The 20,989-nt window shown below is 36.5% G+C and overlaps 1 protein-coding gene and 1 long non-coding RNA gene across 2 annotated transcripts in view; both read right to left on the bottom strand.

Annotated features, from left to right (window-relative positions):
• Positions 1 to 20,989, bottom strand: part of LAMA2 (laminin subunit alpha 2) — a 653,829-nt gene that overhangs the window by 341,621 nt on the left and 291,219 nt on the right. The window contains exon 12 of the mRNA XM_081529101.1: positions 19,373 to 19,546. Within this exon, the coding sequence (XP_081385227.1) occupies positions 19,373 to 19,546 (174 nt within the window). The remainder of the gene's footprint in view (positions 1 to 19,372; positions 19,547 to 20,989) is intronic.
• On the bottom strand, positions 6,913 to 12,177 carry LOC145521107 (uncharacterized). The gene is made up of 2 exons (XR_014065113.1): positions 8,013 to 12,177; positions 6,913 to 7,882 (listed from the first exon to the last, which is right to left on the bottom strand). It is a non-coding gene; the product is annotated as an uncharacterized LOC145521107 (long non-coding RNA).

Here is a 20,989-nt window from a genome sequence, read left to right as displayed (position 1 = left end):
TCCTGCCTCCTGTCCCAGCAGAGGAAGACCACACAGAACACAGTGCAAAAACCATTTGATAGAATATGGCTCAAATGATTCCCAATTCTGCAATTCTTTGTTTCTCTGTAAACATTCACAACATCATAACTTCCTTCTGACCCACAGAGAACAAGACTTTTACTCAAACAATGCTGCTCAGGCTCATAAAATCTGAGGGCTAGAAAAGAATTTGGCAGATGATTTAGGTCATCTGCCTGGCTCTGAATGGATGCGGCCTTAAATGATCCCAGAATTATTTTTTAAAATATTTATAAAATCCAGACAGGAACTTCCAAAGAAGCTCCAACCAAGTTCTTTTTTCTATGGCTTCAAAAAAAAAATTTTTTTTAGGACAATTCAACATATATTTCTTCTTGTTCATCTTCTATAGAAAAAGAAATAATAACAATTCACACAGAACATCTATTTATTTATTTGACAGGGGATTATTAAGCTCCTAGACAACTTTAAGCAATGTGCTAGAAGTACAAAGGTGAACAGAATCCAGTTGCATCCAGGAACTCACAGTTTAGGGGGAAGATTTCTGAATGCTGGGTGGTGGGAAGTCTCAGTGGAAGTGCACAGAGAAGGGCTACCTCGGCCTGTTCTGGGAGATGGGGTCAGAAAAGTTTCCTGTAGTAGTCAATACTTGAACTGCATTTTGAAGGATGAACACAAGTTAGTCACTCAGGAAACTGGTACAAGAGAATCTCAGACAAAAGGAAACTGCAATGTGAAAGTCTGAGGGCACATGGAATACATACGGACATTTGAATGTCCACAGAGTTCCTTCCTGAGTACAAGTCCAGAATGGTCTCAGAGACCTCTCATATTCTTAAGACAGAGGGTTTTTCAACGGGGTGCCAAGGCAATAAAATTTGAGTTTTATAAAGATCTTCTTTCATCAAGTATGTGAATAAAGCATTAGAATGCAGAGGCTGGAGGCAGAAAAATGTCTTTTTCTGTAATTTAGGTAAGAAATGATGTGGGCTCAACACTGACTATTCAGTGTCTTAAATCATTTTAGTTGCTTTGCTGTGATAACATCCCACGTTTTCTATGACTGGGCGTATGTATCATCAAGGCATCTGGATATGGACAATAGCTTGGCTGAGAAACATTTATTTTTTCAATTGCTATCAAGTAGCCTCTTTACCATACTTTTCACAGTTGTTATTTCACTGTTAGTAGTCAGCTGATTGTATGATTCTGTTTGGTGTTAAATCATAAAATTTTTAAATCTGTAAGAGACTTCCTCATTCATTTGGTCTGTTTGTATTCATGCTAGGTTTTCCCCCAAAACATTGGTGTTTCTTGGGGAAACTACAAAGGTTCTGGAAAAAAATGCACACAGAGCTCCTGTCCTTGTCACCCAGTAGAACCAGAGCCCACCCTGCCAGTCATCGTAACCGGCACCATTCCTGTCTCCCCAGGTAACCAGCACCAGCCCTGTCACCCACTTGAATGATTTTTCTTGATTTTGTGTGTTCTGATAAAGATTTTGCTTGTAAAACAGGTCCTGTTACTAAAATTATAACCTCCTAACTTCACTAATATAAATTTTAAACACAGTGAAGTTGAGGATCTTGCTTGTGTTTCAGTTCAGTTGCTCAGTCGTGTCCTACTCTTTGCAACCCCATGGACTGCAGCACGCCAGGCCTCCCTGTCCATCGCCAACTCCTGGAATTTACCCAAACTCATGTCCATTGAGTCGGTGAGCTCAAGTAGCAAAACTGTTCATACACATTCAGGAAGAGTTGGAAACTCTACTAGAATCTGAAACTGTCTCTAATCCCCAAGTCTTATTCTTGTCTTGCTCAATTTCCTCATTCCAGATAGCAATGGCAGTACATTTTAGACTTTCCATTAAAAAAACAGCTTCTTTCTAAGATTCGTTTTCTTCCCATGTGAATATGTGTTTTTGTGTGTATTGTGTATGTGTGTGTGTGTGTGTGTGTGTGCGTGTGTGTGTGTATCTGTCTGTAATGAGATAGATATATAGATTTGGATTTACACACTTAGTGGTAGCTAACAACATATTATTTGAGGGTTCCCTGGCAAAGGCAAAACTATTACCATCAGGTAAAAAAGTTAACTTTGAAATTCATATTAAAACATGCTGTGGGACTTTTTAATTTTTTTAAGCTTTGGGAAGTTTTAGTCTCAGGAACCATCTAAGGATATCTATTTATCTGATCATTGGTAATTTTAAAAAAATAATCACACAAGAGTTACTCAAAATTTTACGAGTAAACAATCACTTGGGGGATATTGCTTAAAAACGTAGATTTCTACATATTTCCCCCAGATCTCTTGACTGAGTGAATCCAAGATAGAGGCCAAAAATATCCATTTTCAATAAAGACTCCAGATGACTCTACTGTGGGTCTGAGTGCCACACTTGAGAGACTGCTGTAACTCTAACTAGATTTTTAAAGAAAGGGCTGATCTAAATGGTTTTGCTGAACTGCTTAACCTGGCTTGTCTCTTTTAAGTAAAATTATTGCACCACATAAGTCAGGGACACGCAAACAAACCCAATCCCTGCTAAATCTTACATGATCAAGTGGTCATGGGGTTCATTCCCAGCATAGTTTATATTTTCCTTAGCCTAAATATCTTTCACAAAGCACAAAGTTCATGTGTTTGGCACAACAGAAAGTTACTCATTTTTCCAAACACTTATTCTATCCTTCATCCTCCAAAAATTTGCTACACAGTGAGATCCATTAAATGGCTGTGTTGTTTCCTGTGTAAAGTTTCAAGTTTCTCAAGAGCAGAATTAAGATTAGACATTAACATAATCAAATTTTATCTCTATACTTGTTTTGAAAGAAAAAGCAAAATAAAGCATTTTGACTCTTATTTTAAAAATCTCATCTTAATTTAAAACTGTTTGCTATAAAACAATGCCTCTACTCATTTTCTCTCCTGTGATGGTAAGTAAAAATAAGCTTAATGCAGTAAACAGTCTTGGAGACCTTCAATGGCCTGCCAAAGCTTCTTTCAGTTCCAGTTCCATTTCATTATAAAGGACTTATTTCAGGAACACTGAGGCTGATAATCATGTCAAACTCAGCCCCAGAAGAAAACTGGAAAACAAAAAAGTGTTTTACTCAAAGACCAAACCACTTCTTGATAGAGCTGGGCTAAAAGAAGTAGGTCCCAATAGATAGTTATTTTCTAACCTATAAAATACCCTAAAAATGAAATATATATGAACAGATTCTTCTTTTCTGCTCTGTTCCTTCCTTTCTTCTTTCTTTCTTTCCTTCCTTCCTTCCCTTTCTTCATGGGTAGCCTTTCTTCAATGGAATTATGTCTGACCTCAAAATAGGCCCAGATGGAATTAAAAATAATAGTTATGGCTGATTCATGTTGATGTATGGCAGAAACCAACACAAAATTGTAAGGCAATCATCCTTCAATTAAAAAGAAATTTAAAAAATAATAGCTAACACTGAGTGCTTATTTTTTATAAGCAGTATCTTAAGTGCTGTGTATGTATTAAATCCTCAAAATGATTCTGTTGAAATGGGCACTAGTATTATCTCCACTTTAAACATGAGGAAACAGTGGCATAAGAAAACTAAGTAACTTTACTCTGATCCCACAGCTATTGTCTGTAAGAACTTAAGTCAGCATAATTCCCTATTCCTATGGTAAGGTTGGGAACGAGTATAATTTCCTATTCTTATTTTAAAAAATTCTGCAAACAAGCTCTGAAAAAACCTTACCTGTCTCAACTAGCTTATTTATATACTATCAACAAGCTCTTCACCACTTCAAGACTCTTGTGACAAATCAAAAGCTATGGTACACATGTACACCCATTGCAGATTCACGTCAATGTATGGCAAAACCAATACAATATTGTAAAGTAAAAAGATAGATAAATAAATAAATTTGAAAAAGAAAAAGAAAAAAACAAACAAAAGCTATGGTACAAATTCTGCCCAATTACCTGCAATGCAAGATTTGCTTTGAAATCATCCAACCTTTCCCCTAAAACCCATGAGTATCCTCCCTTGAATTGTGAATAGATCTAACCAGTCAGTCCCAAAGGAAACCAACCTTGAATATTCATTGGAAAGACTGATGCTGAAGCTGAAGCTCCAGTACTTTGGCCACCTGATGCAAAGAGCCAACTTATTGGATAAGACCCTGATGCTGGGAAAGATTGAGACCAGGAGGAGAAGGGGGTGACAGAGCATGACATGGTTGGATAGCATTACTGACTCAATGGACATGAGTTTGAGCAAACTCTGGGAGATAGTAGAGGACAGAGGAGCCTGGCCTGCTGCAGTTTATGGGGTCACAAAGAGTTGGCCATGACTTAGCGACTGAACAACGACAATCCTCCTCTGATCTTTCCTCTTCTTCTGAGACACTACTAGACTTTGTCAAGGTGGTTGATGTTTCCCCTTATTGCAGTAACTTCATAAACTTAGTTTTGCTTGGTTAATAGGGTTTTTTCAGGCCTATATTTGAGAAGTGGCAACTTACATCTGTCTAATAATTAACAGGAATTAGAAGATTGTATTTTGATATAAACATAACAAATAACTTGTTGGCCTCTAATTCTCCTCAATCCAGAGATATTACTATAGCAGAATAAAGAAACTGATTATGAAGTTTCAGTAACTACTTAAAAAAAGAACTTCTGATATTTCCTTAATATGGGAATAGAAAAACTAAAGTATTTATGCTTGTGTGATTCTTAAAAACAAAGATCTTTACAAAAGTTCTCTACAAATAAAAGAAGTCTCTGAGTAGTTTCCCTAATTCACATCAAATACAAATTGTGAGATTTAATAAGATTAAATTAATTAATTAAAAGAAACCTGTCTGTATACTACAAACATATTTATTGTAAAAAGTATATTTTTTATTCTGAAATTTTACTCCATCAGGAGACCAAGACTGGGCAATTTAAACACTGAAAACAACAAACAAAAACTAAAAACAAAAAAACACCTAGTTATCTCAAAATGATGCAGCCTTCTTCCTGTTAAAGGAGACGTCATATGGTAAATATTTCAGGTGTGAACACACAATTCACAAGGAGGTTCCATTTCTTTGGAAATAGCTGTAAATATATTCATAGGCGTAAAACAATCATCTGTGTCTAGCCATGCATGCCGTCTGCTCCTGGGGCTGTCACTGCTGTCGATCTGAAGTTGAGAGGTAATGGTCTCATGATTCAGGGAAACTGCTGAAGTGTGTACTCAGGCTTCAGTTGAAGAGATGGGTTCATTTATCATCATAATAAGCTATTACCATCGAGAGGTCACAACTCATTGAAGAGACAGTCAGTCTAATTGGCTCCATTCCGTCAGTGTTCGACGTGCTTCAAGGAGATAAGCACTTTTTCACAGGTAATTTTCAATCACCCAACAAACTACCTGTTTAATAATTCATCACATTTCAGATCGGGGTCTTATCACATAGCTCCTTTTCCCATGTGGCAAATGTTGAATTTTAACTACTTGGAATCTCAGACCCAAGTAATACAAGGAGAACTTCAGAAAAAAGTAAGGTGGGAGGGTGTCTACTCAACTACTACTGTTGGAAGTCATGGGAAGACCGCGGTCCTAGAAATGTAAGCTTTATGCTTCCCAAACAGGCCCTGCTGATATTAACAGAATTTGCTGAAATTATCTGGAAAGATAAGAGTGTTATTGGAACCCCTGTGATTAATTAAGCATGACAACCAACTTTCAGTTTAGAGAATTGAGGCACATCTTAAGTGATCCTCATCAAAACAATAATCTTCACAATGAAGTCTAGACTAGAAAATTAATAGCTTATAACAGAGCAAAACAAAAATATTGTTCTACATAAAATATCTTTATAAAACTTATTTTAAGTGGAGGATAACTGCTTCACAATGTTGGGTTGGTTTTTGCCATATACTTAAAATACCTTATTTTATGACTTTAACAATATTATGTTCTTGAGTGGGGCAGCAGACAGTCTCTGAGGCAATTTCACCTCCAATCAAATGCTGGCTATGACTTTAAACAGCTATTTTAAGGCTACCTTATAATTACATGCCAATTCTTTTTTTCCACTATTTTTTTTTTTTTTTTTTTTACACAAATGGTGCTCATATACACTGTTCTATTTCTAGGTTTAACTACTTAACCATATACCTCAGATCATTCCACATTATTATAGTGTTTGTGTGTATGTACCAAAATGCATTTAATCATTCTATCAGTAACATTTTGGTATTTATCACAAACATTTGTGAATGAATAAGTTTGTATTTCACACTTTATATCTCCCTATAGGAAAAATTTCCAGAAGAGAAATATATGAACACATGTGCATTTGTAACTTTGGTAAAAATTTCTAAGTTAGTTTTCTTAGATTGCACTAATACATATCCTCACTACCAATATTATAAGAATCTTTGTTCTTTTAAATCTCAGTAATAGCATGCTATCCAGGCTTTCCTGGTGACTCAACAGTAAAGCATCTGCCTGCCAGTGCAGGAGACACACGGGTTCATTCCCTGGTTGGGAAAGATGCCACGAAGCAGCTAAGCCCACACACCTCAATTGTTAAGCCTGTGCTCTAGAGCCTGGGAATTTCAACTACTGAACCCCCATGCCCTAGACTCTATTCGCTGCAACAAAAGAAGCCAAGGCAATGAGAAGCCTGCACACTGCAACTAGAGAGTAGCCACTGCTTGCCACAACTAGAGAAAGCCTGTGCAGCAATGAGGACCCAGCACAGCCAAAAATAAAAAAAAATTTTTAAATAGCATGCTATCCATTTTAACACTTTGTTGTCTCTTCTAAGATAAATGACAATTTCTCAGGCTAGTTGTATTATGAGTCAGGTTGTACATTGTTTCTTATACCTAAGAGCCATTTGTATTCCTTTTCTACGAACTGTTCATTCATATGTGTTGCCCATTTTGTTGAACTGTTGGTCTTTGTTATCAATTTCTATAATTTCTTTAGCTATTAGATTAGGCTTTTGTTTGCAACAAATTAAACCAAAATGAAAATCTTTGAATATTTTAAATAACTGATATTTTACTTGATTTGTTTACTAAGGCTGCCACAACAAAACCATAACTTACATATCTCAAAAAACAGAAATTCATTGTGTCACAGCTCTAAAGGATACAAGCCCAAAACCAAAGGAGCAGAGTTGGCTCCTCCTGAAGACTGTAAGAAAAGGATCTGTTTCAGATCTCTCTCTTTGGCTTGCAGATGGCTGTCTTCATGTTCACATGGCATTCTCCTTGTATGAGTATCTGTCTCCAAGTTTTCCCTTTTTATAAGGATATAAATTATATTGGGGCTTCCCTGGTGGCTGAGTGGTAAAGAATCTTCCTGCCAATGCAGGGGACATGGGTTTGATCCCTGGGTCAGGAAGATTCCCTGGAGAAGGAAATGGCAACCCATTCCAATGGGAAATCCCATGGACAGAGGAGCCTGGGGGGCTGCAGTCCATGGGGTCACAAAAGAGTAGTACACAACTTAGCACCTAAACAACAGTCATATTGAGTTTGGGTCTACTTCAATGCCCTTGTTTTAACTTGACCTCCCCATTATAACCTCAAGGTATTGATGCTGCTTATAATGCCAATAAAATTTACTTCCCTAATCAGTTATTGATGGGAAGAAATCTTAAATCCCTTTAAATACTTCTGTAAGGCAGAAATAGTTACTTATCACATCATTTGCTTAGAAAGATGTGACACAATGCTCGTTTGCTTTATTTTGGTATCTTCAAGATAAAGTACAAAACACTCTGCAGGTTTCTCCAAAAGCTAGATAACTGACTTAATTTTTTCACATTTTCACAAGCTGCTGTTTAAGTCACATAATTGACTTACTTTCTAAAGTCTTTATTTTGGTATCTTCAAGATAAAGTACAAAACACTCTGCAGGTTTCTCCAAAAGCTAGATAACTGACTTAATTTTTTCACATTTTCACAAGCTGCTGTTTAAGTCACATAATTGACTTACTTTCTAAAGTTAACTCTCTGTGATTGTCTGTTTTTATTTTTAATACTATCTTGTCTTTACCACCACCAGATGCTCAATCAGATAGAAAAAATAAGCAAGGGACAAAGTGTTCTCTAACAAGAGTGCTTTATTGATATAAAGATCTACCTCTGATATAAACTGCTGCACCATACAACTACAGAAGTTCTCAAAGCAACTAGCATTTATTGAACAGCTTGTGTGCTAAAGGCATTTTTGAGGGTTTTGCATAACTCTAAGGAGGTGCTGGAACTCTCAATTTGCAGATATTGAAAGTAAGTGTCAACTAAATAATGGGATGTGTCCAAGACTACAGAAATAATAAGGAAGAGATGCAGCATTTGAATCAGATCTGTGAAAAGCATAGGGATCAAAACACTGAAATAACTGACCAGAGTTTCCCTTGCATAAATAATAGCTTTGAGTCAAGAGTAGAATGATGGGGAAGGATGGGACACAGATATGCATAGAAAATTAAAGGAAGAAATAAAGTATTCCTTTGCATGCATGCTAAGTTGCTTCAGTCATGTCCAACTCTTTGTGACTTTATGGACTGTAACCCACCAGGCTCCTCTGTCCATGGGATTCTCCAGGCAAGAATACTGGAGTGGGTTGCCACGCCCTCCTCCAGGTGATCGTCCCAACTCTGGGATTGAACCCAAGTCTCTTATGTTTCCTGCATTGGCAGGCAGGTTCTTTACCACTAGCACCACCTGAGGTGCCCAATATATTCCTTTTCTAGTCCATAATCAAGATATCAGTAGGACTGGTCTTCTCTGAGGACTATGAGAGAAGGAGCTGCCCCAGGCCTCTCTTCTTGGCTTGTAGAAAGACCTCTTCCTTTATACATATCTGTGTCCCATCCAGTCCCACCATCTTGTGCTTCTCCCACTACCATCAACAATTAAACACTATATATACACTGGGTTAAATACGAAAACTCAGTACATAAAACATTCTCTGGCCATGATAGGCTCAGAAAGGGTATAACACTGTTCCACTAAACTATAACAACAGTTGATGGGTCTGATCTATTGCAAGTGGCAGAGGCCAGCACATTGGGGATTCGTCTTACAAGGACTTGGACTTGGGCTAGTACATCAGAACCAGCACTCCACTGGTTCCCTATAATTCTCCACTGAGCTGCACAAGAAACAAGAGTATAAAAGTGTTATTGAAAAGAATATCACAAAAATCTAAGATTTGATTGAAACTCTATTAAAATGATGGTAGTTTTGCTTTCTTTACTTGTGTGATAAGGAATGGGGGTTGCGTGGTCTTCCATTTTATGATTTCAAATAAAAAATTATAGAGAGTACCCAAATTTCTATTTTCACTGTGTTTTATTGTTTATTCAATAACCATTATGCTCCTTAAAGCTCAAGGGTGACCAGCGTGAGGTCCTGTGGTAGGTGGTAATCCATGGAAAAAGCTTTATTATTTACTTGTCTTGTTATTCTTAATTTCTTTTTACAGGGACAAATTTCCATCTGCTATTATATTCCTTTTATCAGAAGAAGTTTCTACAGTTTTTTCTCGTACAGATGTGTTGGTGAAAAAGTATTTCAGCCTTTATTTCTGGAATGTCTCTGTCTTGCCTTCCTTTTTCAAAGATATTTTGGCCTTATAAAAATTCTAGATTAAGTATTTTTGTTTGTTGCCGTCGTTGTTTCTTTTCTCCCCAATACTTTAACATATCTCTGTACGGTATTCTGGTCCTTGTGATGTTTAACAAGACTCTTCTATCTTTATTCCTCTTTACATGTTGTGTCTTTTATCCTCTAGATGCTTTTAAGATTTTCTCTTTATCTCTACCACTGTTTTGTTTTTTATAATAATTTGATTCTGACATACTTTGCATTATTTCCTTGTCATTTTTGGTCTGTTTCCACTGACTACTTTTCCTCCTGGTTATGGTTCATATGCCCCTGCTGGTTTACATGTCTTTTCATTTTGTGTTTGATGCCAGACATGGTGGATGTCACATTGTTGGGTGCTCAATTTTGTTATAACTATTATTGGATTTCGTTCTGGCATGCAGTTTTGGAATAATTTTTTTAAGATTTGCTTTTAAGATTTGTAAAGGTGAACATAGAACAGCCTGTAATCTGGGGCTAATTTAGCCCCTTTGCTAACAATACTAAATAAACTTTACCTGAAGTCCTCTCTATTATGGTGCTATTATTAGGTGGTGGGAAATGAGCTAGGAATTGTTACTCGTGCTACTTTTTGGTAACTCTTCCACCATCCTTAGACAGGCAAGTTTTCCGGTTCAACACAGCCAGGGAGGAAGCTCCCTTTACATCTTTACAGATACCTGGATTGATTCTCTTTCTCACTCTCTCGTTACTTTTCTCTCCAGCTCCCTCTTCCTTAATATTCTGTCCCACAAATTCTAGTTTCCTGGGCTTCCCTGAACTCCCATCTCCATCTCTCAGTCTTTCAAACAATGGTATTTGGAGTTTTCCCTCAATGCACTTTACCTTGGAAACACCCAGGCAACAACCATGACAGGTGTTAAGCCTCAATTCATCTGGTTCTTTTTTTTCTCTTAGGGATCAAAGTTCTACAACATCTGCTGTAAATTGTCTAAAAACTTGTTTCACATTTTTTTCTGAAATTATCTTGTTGTCTAAGAAAGATTTGTTCAATCATGGCCAGAAGTAAAAATTCCATGCTTTATAGTATGCTTTTTGAAACCTGTAGCCTTTGTTTCAACTAGAGTTTATTTTTATGTATAATATGAGATGGGATGCAGGTATGGTCATTTTTTTTCTTTTTAGATACTCAATGGTACCGATAGCATTTATTATATGGTCTATTCTATTGTCTTTGATCTGCAACTTCTATTTTCTTAATAATCAAGTATCCAAATATGCATGGGATATTTCTGGGCTATTTTTTCAACTCCATTGATCATTTCTAATCTTTTTTCACACCAATAGCACTTTGTCTCAATCATTATTTCTTTTTTTAAAATGAGTCCTAAGTCTTTTTATCAGGTAAGTTTTGATTAAAACCCCATCTCTTTCTCTCTTTAGGATTTCCTTTTATTATTTGAAAAGCTCTTTGCTTTTCTATATAGATTCTATCCTTAGTATTTTGTTACTTGTTGCTATTGTAAAGGACTTATTTTTTAATATTTATTTATTTTTATTTTTTTTTTATCTTTGGCTGCGCTGGGTCTTCCTTACTGTGAGCGGGCCTCCTTCACTTGCAGAAAGCAGGGGCTTCTTTCTGGTTGTGGTGCTCAGGCTTCTCACTGTTATGGCTTGTCTTGCTGTGTAGCCCTGGGCTCTAGGGTTACCAGCTTTAGTAGTTGCTGCACGTGGACTCGATAGTCGTGGTTCAGGGGCTTAGTTACCCTGAGGAATGTGGGCTCTTCCTGGACTAGGCATGAAACCAGTGTCCCCTACATTGCGAGATGGATCCTTAACCACTGGACTACCAGGAAAGCCCAGGCCTTATTTTTAAAGTGCTATTTTAATTGGTTTTTGCTGATGTAAAGAAACACAATTAACTTGTGAAATGAAATATTTCCTGCCATAACAGTGGGCACATCAGTGATTTTAGGCCTCCAAATGTGAATGAGGGCTCCCAAAAGGGAACACAATACCTGTGACCCAGCAAATGCTGCCACCTCTGCAATGATTGCAAAGGAGCTCAGAGGAATGCAAGAAGCAACTATCCTCTGCCACTCCTCATGGTGAAGGAGGAATTAAGGATGTAAACATTCAAGAAACAGGAAGTGGTCCCAGATAGCTGCAGTACATATGAAAGTAAAGAATTCAGTGAGCTCAGAAGCTTGCAGATTCCCATAGAAGAATGCTAAATTCCTAGCTTGATATCTGGTTTCCTTACTTAACAATAATCTTTGACATGCAGACTGCCTGCCCTCTTTGTTGGAAAGTTGTATATAGCTTGACTCCCTCTCTCTGGCCTCCTACAGCAGTTTAAGAAGAGGTGGCAAGAATACACAGGAAAACTAAACAAAAAAAGGTCTTAATGACCTGGATAACCACAATGGTGTGGTCACTCACCTAGAGCCAGACATCCTGGAGTATGAAGTCAAGTGGGCCTTAGGAAACATTACTATGAACAAAGCTAGTGGAGGTCATGGAATTCCAGCTGAGCTATTTCAAATCCTAAAAAATATGATACTGTTAAAGTACAGCACTCAATATGCCAGCAAATTTGGAAAACTCAGCAGTGGCCAAAGGACTGGAAAAGATCCGTTTTCATTCCCATCCCAAAGAAGGACAATGGCAAAGAATGTTCAAACTACCACACAACTGTGCTCATTTCACATGCTAGCAAAGTAATGTTCAAAATCCTTCAAGCCAGGTTTCAACAGTACGTGAACTGAGAACTTCCAGATGTTCAAGCTGTATTTAGAAAAGGCAGAGGAACCAGAGATAAAATTGCAAACACCCATTGGATCATAGAAAAAGCAAGAGAATTCCAGAAAAATATCTACTTTGTCTTCATTGACAATGCTAAAGCCTTTGACTGTGTGGATCACAACAAACTGTGGAAAATTCTTCAAGAGATGAGAATACCAGACCACCTGACCTGTCTCCTGAGAAACCTGTATGCAGGTCAAGAAGCAACAGTTTGAATTGGACATGGGACAATGGACTGGTTCAAAATTGCAAAAGGAGTAAGGCAAGGCTGTATATTGTCACCCTGCTTACTTAATTTATGTGCAGATTACATCATGAGAAATACCAGGCTGGATGAATCACAAGCTGGAATCAAGATTGTGGGAGACTTATCAACAACCTCAGATGATCAGATGATTCTACTCTAATGACAGAAAGTGAAGAGAGACTAAAGAGCCTCTTGATGAAGGTGAAAGAGGAGAGTGAAAAAGCTGGCTTAAAATTCAACATTCAAAAAATGAAGATCATGGCATCTAGTCCTATCACTTCATGCCAAATAGTTGGGGGAAAAGTGGAAACAGTGTCAGATTTTATTTTCTTGAGCTCCAAAATCACTGCGGATGATGACCACAGCCATGAAATTAAAAGATGCTTGCCCCTTGGAAGAAAAGCTATGACAAACCTAGACAGTGTGTTGAAAAGCAGAGACATCATTTTGCCAACAAAAGTCTGTAGAGTCAAAACTATGGTTTTCCCAGTAGTCATGCATGGATGTGAGAGTTGGACCATAAATCAGGCTGAGTGCCAAAGAATTGATGCTTTTGAACTGTGGTTCTGGAGAAGACTCAAGAGTCCCTTGGACTGCAAGGAAATCAAACCAGTCAATTCTAAAGGAAATCAACCCTGATTATTCATTGGAAGGACTGATGCTAAAGCTGAAGCTCCAATACTTTTGCCACCTGATACAACGAGTCAACTCATTGGAAAAGACTCTGATGCTGGGAAATATTGAGGGTAGGAGGAAAAAGGGGGAACAGAGGATGAGATGATTGGATGGTATCACTGACTCAGTGGACATGAGTTTGAGTTAACTCAGAGAGATGGTGAACAGGGAAACCCGGCGTGCTGCAGTTCATGGTGTTGCAAAGAGTAGAACATTACTTAGCAACTGAACAACAACAACTGAGATGCTGCCTCCAGGGCTCAGAGTTGTTAACATTCCCACCAAATAAAATAACTCTCTACCTTCTTGGTTGTGACTAATTTTTTAGTCAAAAGGCTTTTACATATTAACTTTGTATACAGTTCCCTTCTTGATTCACCTATTAATAATTTATCTTCGGAGTTCATAATCATATCAAGCAAATAATCATATCATATATAAATGCAATTGTATTTCTTCCATTTTAACTTCTGTATCTTTTAATTTCTTTTTTTAAATCTTAATGCACTGTCCCAATCTGCTAGTACCATGTTAAATAAAAGTGGTCAGAGTGAAAATTGTTTGTGATCTTAAAGAATTCTTTCCATATTTTATAATAAAGTAGATATGTTATTCATTTTTATGTAGCTATTCATCAGATGAAGAAGCACATTTCTAATCTTACTTTACACATTTTTTAAACATCATGAATCATCATTAAATTTTATCTATTTTTTCTGCATCTATTGAAACAGTTTCTCTCCTTTATATAATCAATACTGTCAATTACACTGTTTTTTTATATTAAATCAACACTGAACTCCTATGATAAAAGCTAATTTTACCATTTTTATAGATTATGGATTCTGATTATTCATGTTTTGATTAGGATACTTCCATTGATTTTCATGAGTGAGTTTGGGCAGAAATTTCCTGTTTCATGCCTCCCTGATATCAAGCATATTAAGCCACATAAAATTACTTGAGGAGCAGTCCCTGTTATTTTGTTCTCTGTAAAGCTGTGTAAGATTGAAAAAAGTTTTTAAGGTTCAAAATTTGATTTAACAAATTAAACAGAAATAAATAAAACCATTGTTTTCCTTATGGGAATAATTTTTTGGCTACTGATTCACTTGCTTTAATGTTCATATGATTTTTAACATTTTCCCCTTCAGTCAGTTTTATTAATTTTTATTATTCTAGAAATTTGACTGTGAGTCCTCATAGTTGGGCTAACTTTGCAGAGTAGACATTACCAGAACTACATGCAATAAATGAGTTCTTATTATTTTTGTTTGTTTTTTCATAAACCTTTGCCCCTAACAATATATTTGGTTTATTCTTGACAACAGATATTCTTCTGGTATTATTTTATTACCAAATCATTTTTATATGATCTGATTTATGGAATAAAAATTCAATCACAGTTGATTTATCTTATTTACCTTTACAGCCATGCCATTCTCCACATATATAATACAGCCTTAATTAATCCATTTAATCTGAGACTTAATTTGGAGGACATTAAGGATGAGGGAGAGAGTCTGACCTTTACTTTGAATAATTCTGAGGAATATAGAGCAAAGAATTCAGAAATATAAATTAGGTTGCTAAAAGGAGAGCAACTCATGCTGATTAGTGAGGTTTTAATTTTTTAACTAAGATGGAAATCATCTTTCAATTCTAACTTAAATCTCAACTCAAGAGTCATTTCTGAGAAATCTAATCAAAACCGTTCTGTTGTTGTTGTTAAAAATGTAGCATTGATCACAAAATATTTGTGAAGTTTCAAGTGACAAGAACTACCATGTCATATAAATCTCAAATATCAATCTCCTTCAAATCCACAGCTTTAATTAGGGATCTTAGAGGTAGAACTGTAAATCAAGCAAGCACAGCAAAGAAATACCAGAGATTACTTTTAGAACCAGATGCTATTTTGTCAGCTGACTCATAATATGCAGCTTATGCTAAACTATAGGTATTCTTGGCAACTACAACGAAACAATTTAAAAGTTCCTCTAAGCTAGACACAGAAAAAGACAGTATATATGTTGTAGAAAATAAGTACTGTTTTATAAAGACCAAATCACACAAGGTTAATTTAATAGCACTCAGAGACAGATTTGCAAACCTTACTGGTAATGGGGGAACAGTTGATAGGCCAAGTCAGATTCTCAGAGCTCTTGACAAACAGGAAGAGAACTGGTTTTGGAGGCTGCACTATCTATTTCAGACCACTAGGGTAACCGTAAAGAAATGGCTATTTCAGTGTTCCAATAGCACTTAGTTTACTAAAGCAGTAAATTATTTCAACTCTGAAATATCCAAAATGTTTCTCAATAGCTGTGGCCTGTAGCAAGTCAGCAGGACTCTGTGCTCTAGCACTTTACATTCATGCCTGGTTCCATGCTTACACGAATGCCCTAAAACCAAGCATTAACCTCTGTCAAGTATTTGGAGAAAATAAGATGCTACCAAGTAGAGCCCTGTTGGTGCCTGACTTAATATTCTTTGAATGTCTACAATGGAAGGGGCAGGGAATTAACACTCAGTTGTGACCACTGTGCTGAATGCTCACACATATATGGGAAAAAATCATTTTTGAGGTTGCTGTTGAGGGTTTAACTCTTAGTTGAGATTGTAACCCAGCGGGACTCCATGGGACCTTCTCAGGACAGAGTCCTTCCCCATGTCATCTGCTGGTCTTTTATTTCTAGGAAACCTGCAGTCTCCCAGGCCTCCTGGGTCATAAAAGCCTGGCTCAAGAACTAATAATAGAGCCCAGAACAAAAAAAAGGAAATAAAACAAAAAAGAAATTAATGATTGAAGGAATTGAACATGTAGTGACAATAATAGCAGTTGGTCCAGCAGAACTGGTGAGAATTTAAACAATAAATCTTACATATGACAGCCATAGAATATTTAGTTCCTCCCTGAAGCACCTAGATAACAGTAAACTAATGCACATTCCCTGAGTTGTTTTACAGTTACTAAAACCTCCATCAAATCGAAGAAGCTAGCTACTTGATTACCATGAGCACATAGCCCCCTACTGAAACCTGAGGACTGATAATGTTAAACCCTGTAACACTGCCCTGTTATCTCACCATCAACCAATCAGAGAACTGTGCACAAGCTGATCACACACCATGTGACATACCCCCCCCAACCCCCATCACTTTGCCTCTAAAAATGCTTTGAGGAGTTTGGGTCCTTTGAGCATCAAGGGCTGCCTCACTCTCTTTGCTTGGCCCTGCAATAAACCCTTTTCAGCTCAAAACTCCGATGTTTCAGTTTGTTTGGCCTCACTGCGGGTTTAGCACACAAACTTGCCATAGATAACAAGATTATGGAAATTTTTTAAATGAGTAGTATAAAAATGCGCTAACTTTTCCAGGCCTCATCTACTATGTACATACACAACTATATCCACCTATGTATTCCTCATTATTCCAAAGAGGGACTGTAGTCAATAAAAATGTTTCTTAATATGAAAAGTATTCCTTTGCTAAATTGGCTAGTGCTCTTGAGTTTAATTATGACCAGGAAGGTTTCTATGTTAGCAAAGTGTATCTCAAGTGAGAGCAGTTTTATTATTTGGGGTTAGGTTACCAAAACACAGGAAGATTGGCATGTGGCATCTTCATTAAAATAAAATATGTACAACACATCTCCCATCTGTTATAAGTGAATTTATCACCAAGGAACTTGGAAAATGTTTGAAAATTGGTTATACAAATATTTAGGAAAACCTAATAGCATCTTATAAATACTTCTTTCAACTTAGAAATTAACACCAAAAAGGCAAAGGAAGGATTATATATCCAGAGCTTCCTGGTCATGGATGTAAATCAAATTCAGTATCTAAGCAGATATACTAGTTTCTTGACATATTATTTCTGTCAGATTCTGGCAATGGCTCTGATTCCAACAGCAATTACTGGGAAAGAATTTAGCCTCAACTATTTAGAAAAGTGACTTTACTAGATTTACAAACAAGGCCCTACAATTTTCCATTTCCTTAGCAAGATATTATATCAACCAAGCTAAGCATGTCATCATGACTGTAATTTACGTGATGTGACATGACAGTTAAGATGTACTGTGGTAATTTGTGAAAGCTTGCAGTATTACTGTCGTATCAAAAATTTATATGGTTCAGTTATTAAAGCAAATTGTTTCATTCATACCGAGATGTCTGACAGTAAACCACCGAGGGCTTCCACATTACATTAAAAAATGTCTTCCATATTCAAACAATTTGCACACCCTGTTACCAGTACTTTGTTCACTGAATGCAAACTGAAGCACAGGCAAACACAGCTTTTTGATGTGAACATGATCTGTGCGGGATATGAAGTACTTCACTGTGGGTGGTTACAAGGAGCAGTCCAGACAGGATAAGGAAAGTTATCTTTGGGAACCAACACTACGAACAGGATGTCCAAATGCTTTGCTCTGATGCTATTTCATGTCTCATTTGTTTGCCTTCCTTCTGTCAGTTTGATTTTCAGCCAACAGAAAGAAAAAGCATATGAGCAAAGAAGAAATTCTGGAAAATATGGCAAAGAGTATTCTATTTTAAAAAACTACCTATAAGTAAACTTCACTGTGGTAAGAAAAGTAAGACTTCTGAAACTCATCCAATTTTGATCCATGGTTCTTCTCTATATTCCTCAGAGCAGTTGGAAAAAAAGACAGTTTCTGGGGTTTTTTTTTGGCAATTTTAAGCTATAGACATTTGAGTCCTATGTGCTATTTTATTCTTGTCGGGCATTCAGGAAATTCCTAAATAGAACAGGATAGAATGACCTTTTGTTGGAAAGGGCTTTGAAGTAAAAGTTTAATTAGATTTTTATTACAGCCAGAAAATTTTATGCAACATACATTCTCTCTTTAAAAATACATATTCATTGAAAAATGTGTTTTACTCATTTACACATTTTTCCTAATGGTATTTAGAGGCCTGTAAAAATAAGAAACAGGCCAAAAGTTATAATGTTTTCAATCAGATAAAACCACTAGTTTCTATTCATATGAACTAGCAAGGTTTTCTGTCTTAATGCTCACACACCACTAATTATTAAAATGTTTTATTTAATCATGAAGATTTTTTCCAAAGTAAACTATATTCTTATAGTTGAAAACTAGTCTTAAATAGCATCAATTTGCTAAAGGATTTTTCTGGGACTGTCACAATTTCTGGTGTAATCAGGTCATTTAATTATGAGCTGACAAGGTATTAAGCTCCATAGACCAAGCAAGTATTCTTAGTTAGAATTTCTCTATCAAATTTTGCTTCCAATGAATTGTTAAGCAAAGTAAAATAAAATGATAAAAGCCAAGGAACCTATCTAGTTAGAGTTAACTCACAACAGAGGGGAAGAAAGAAGCACCTTCATCTCTGAAAGTGCTACATTTGTTTATTTGTGTGTGTGTTTTTATATGTGTGTCAGTGGGCTTGAAAATAAACATGTGCTTTAATCTGGCTCTTCTTTTATGGTAGTTCTCTTCCTGAGCTGCAGGAAATATGGTTTTTGTTATAAGCTTCATGGCAAGTATTAAATTAGTTATGTAATAAATTTCATTTCTAATTAACATTCTGACAAGGTAGAGAAAGCAGCTCTCTTGAATACCAGTTTTGAAATGAAATAGAAACAGATGAGAAAGACTTCAGTAAGTATTCCACCAAAGACAATTCTAGAAAAACAGCTATTTCAAGTAAACATGACACAGTTTCTTCCAATATCTACAATCTGTTTTGCAAAAAAAAATTATCTAAAGGTGTCATTGCATTATTTGTTCTTTCAAAATGTTGACACAGGATAGCAACTATATAGAACTGTGACCTGAGGATGCAACCACCCACGGAGCAGGGTGGAAAAGTCCAACTTAATCTGATTCAGTTGGTTCCAACAATCCAATCAGTATATATTTGATCTCATCTTCCTTTAAAGAAAGACTATATAAAACCCATTCTCCTTATTGATCAATTGAAGCAATGTAGCAAGAAGCAAGCACTGTATGGACTCACCTTGTTTCCCAGGTAAGGTGCTGGCGCACTCCAGTAGTAGCTCTGGGGCAGGGCTCGTCGGGCCTCCATGGTGCTGATGCTGATCTGCTGAGGTGGGTCTAAGTCATCCAGCTGGGGGGTCACTCGAATATGGCCAGAAATGTCAGTCAGATACCAGCCACTCATGTCTTGTATCTTAAAGAAAACACACAATCATTGTCACTTAGGAAAAGAACTCAGACACTTCTCTTTCCTATTTCTGTAGTGTTCATATTTTGGAAATTAAAAACACAAAACTATGAACATTTAGGAAAATATTAAAGTTGTGTATATCATTAAATGTCTCATATGTTCTCATCATTATTTTTTTTTCTTGATGTTTCTAGGAGTTTGGATGATATTATAGTGTAATCTGTTTTTATTAATCCAGTGTGATTCTTAAAAATTATGATTTCAAATATTACTTTCTTAAAAAGTCATTTAAAATCACACATAATTTTGTATAAATTATCAAATAGTTGAAGTTTGAATTTTGCATTTTTCACTCCACTAGTGCTTTCCTGTTTCTTATGGAAACAATTATTTCAAAAGGTATTATCTATGCATTTGTAAAGCAGAGGAAGAAAAGAGATAAGATATGAAAGGTAGATTTTCATTTACTAGTTCCTTCCTTTTCATATATTTAAATTTCAACTTGAGGCTCCAGGATAGTCGAAAACACCAACTCACAATGCTGTTCCTATTCCTTCCCATGGGGTCAGAAGTGCTATAAGAACTCCTAGTGTTGATTCCTGGCACAGAAAAGGAAGGAACATTTAAGGAGGAATTAGGGAAAGATGACTTTGTTTTATATGTTTATTCTCCAGCTATGTGTGGCACATGGCTACAATTCTAAATTTAAACCATCCTACCTAGTCAGGACATAACACTGGATACTAAGGTTTGCGGCTACCAGGGACCCACTAGTCATGTGTGAGCTGCTTGGCGTTGTGGGTAATGGGAAGCAGAATGATGATGGTGATCACATATGGATGAAATATTATTAAAATTTCTTCACGTAGAGGTCATTTGATTCTGTATCTCCTAAAGCTGTGGAACTGCTGGGACTGCCCTTGTCAAAAGAGAGAGAGTCAGTGAAAGTTTATTGGACAGAAAAGCAGCAAGATACATACTACTACTCTTCCCTTTCCAACATCATTCATTAGACCTCCAAGGACAGTCCAGTGAGATTCAGAGAAAGTTCTTTCCAGAAAAACTCCTGAAATGCAAATATCAGTGAACCTAGTTTCTGAAGTACAAAGCTGAATGCTACTTCTGCTCCTCTGCTAACCATAAAACTTTTGTACATTAATGGAACAGTCTAGAGGGTGAAGTTAGACTAGCTGTTCATTTGCCGTTGGTTCTACATAATCTGTTCCACAAGCAATACTTGATAAAGTATGCACAGGTTCATTTAGGTATGAAGAGTACAATCAGAAACTACTCATAATATTTCAGACTTAAAAGCAACACAAGTAGAGAAAATTTTCATAGCTGTACTGAGGATAAGTTATCTGATTAAAGCTGAAAGGCAGTAGTGTTTGGAATTCAGTTTTATTAAAATAGTAATCTTTGGAAAATCCAACTCTCATCACAACA

This window comes from Giraffa tippelskirchi, chromosome 9 (genome assembly GCF_054371585.1).
Source record: "Giraffa tippelskirchi isolate mGirTip1 chromosome 9, T2T-mGirTip1v1.2.pri, whole genome shotgun sequence".
Classification (NCBI taxonomy): Eukaryota; Metazoa; Chordata; class Mammalia; order Artiodactyla; family Giraffidae; genus Giraffa; species Giraffa tippelskirchi.
The sequence above is the reverse complement of the archived record's forward strand: the minus strand, read 5'-3'. Positions and strand labels throughout refer to the sequence as shown.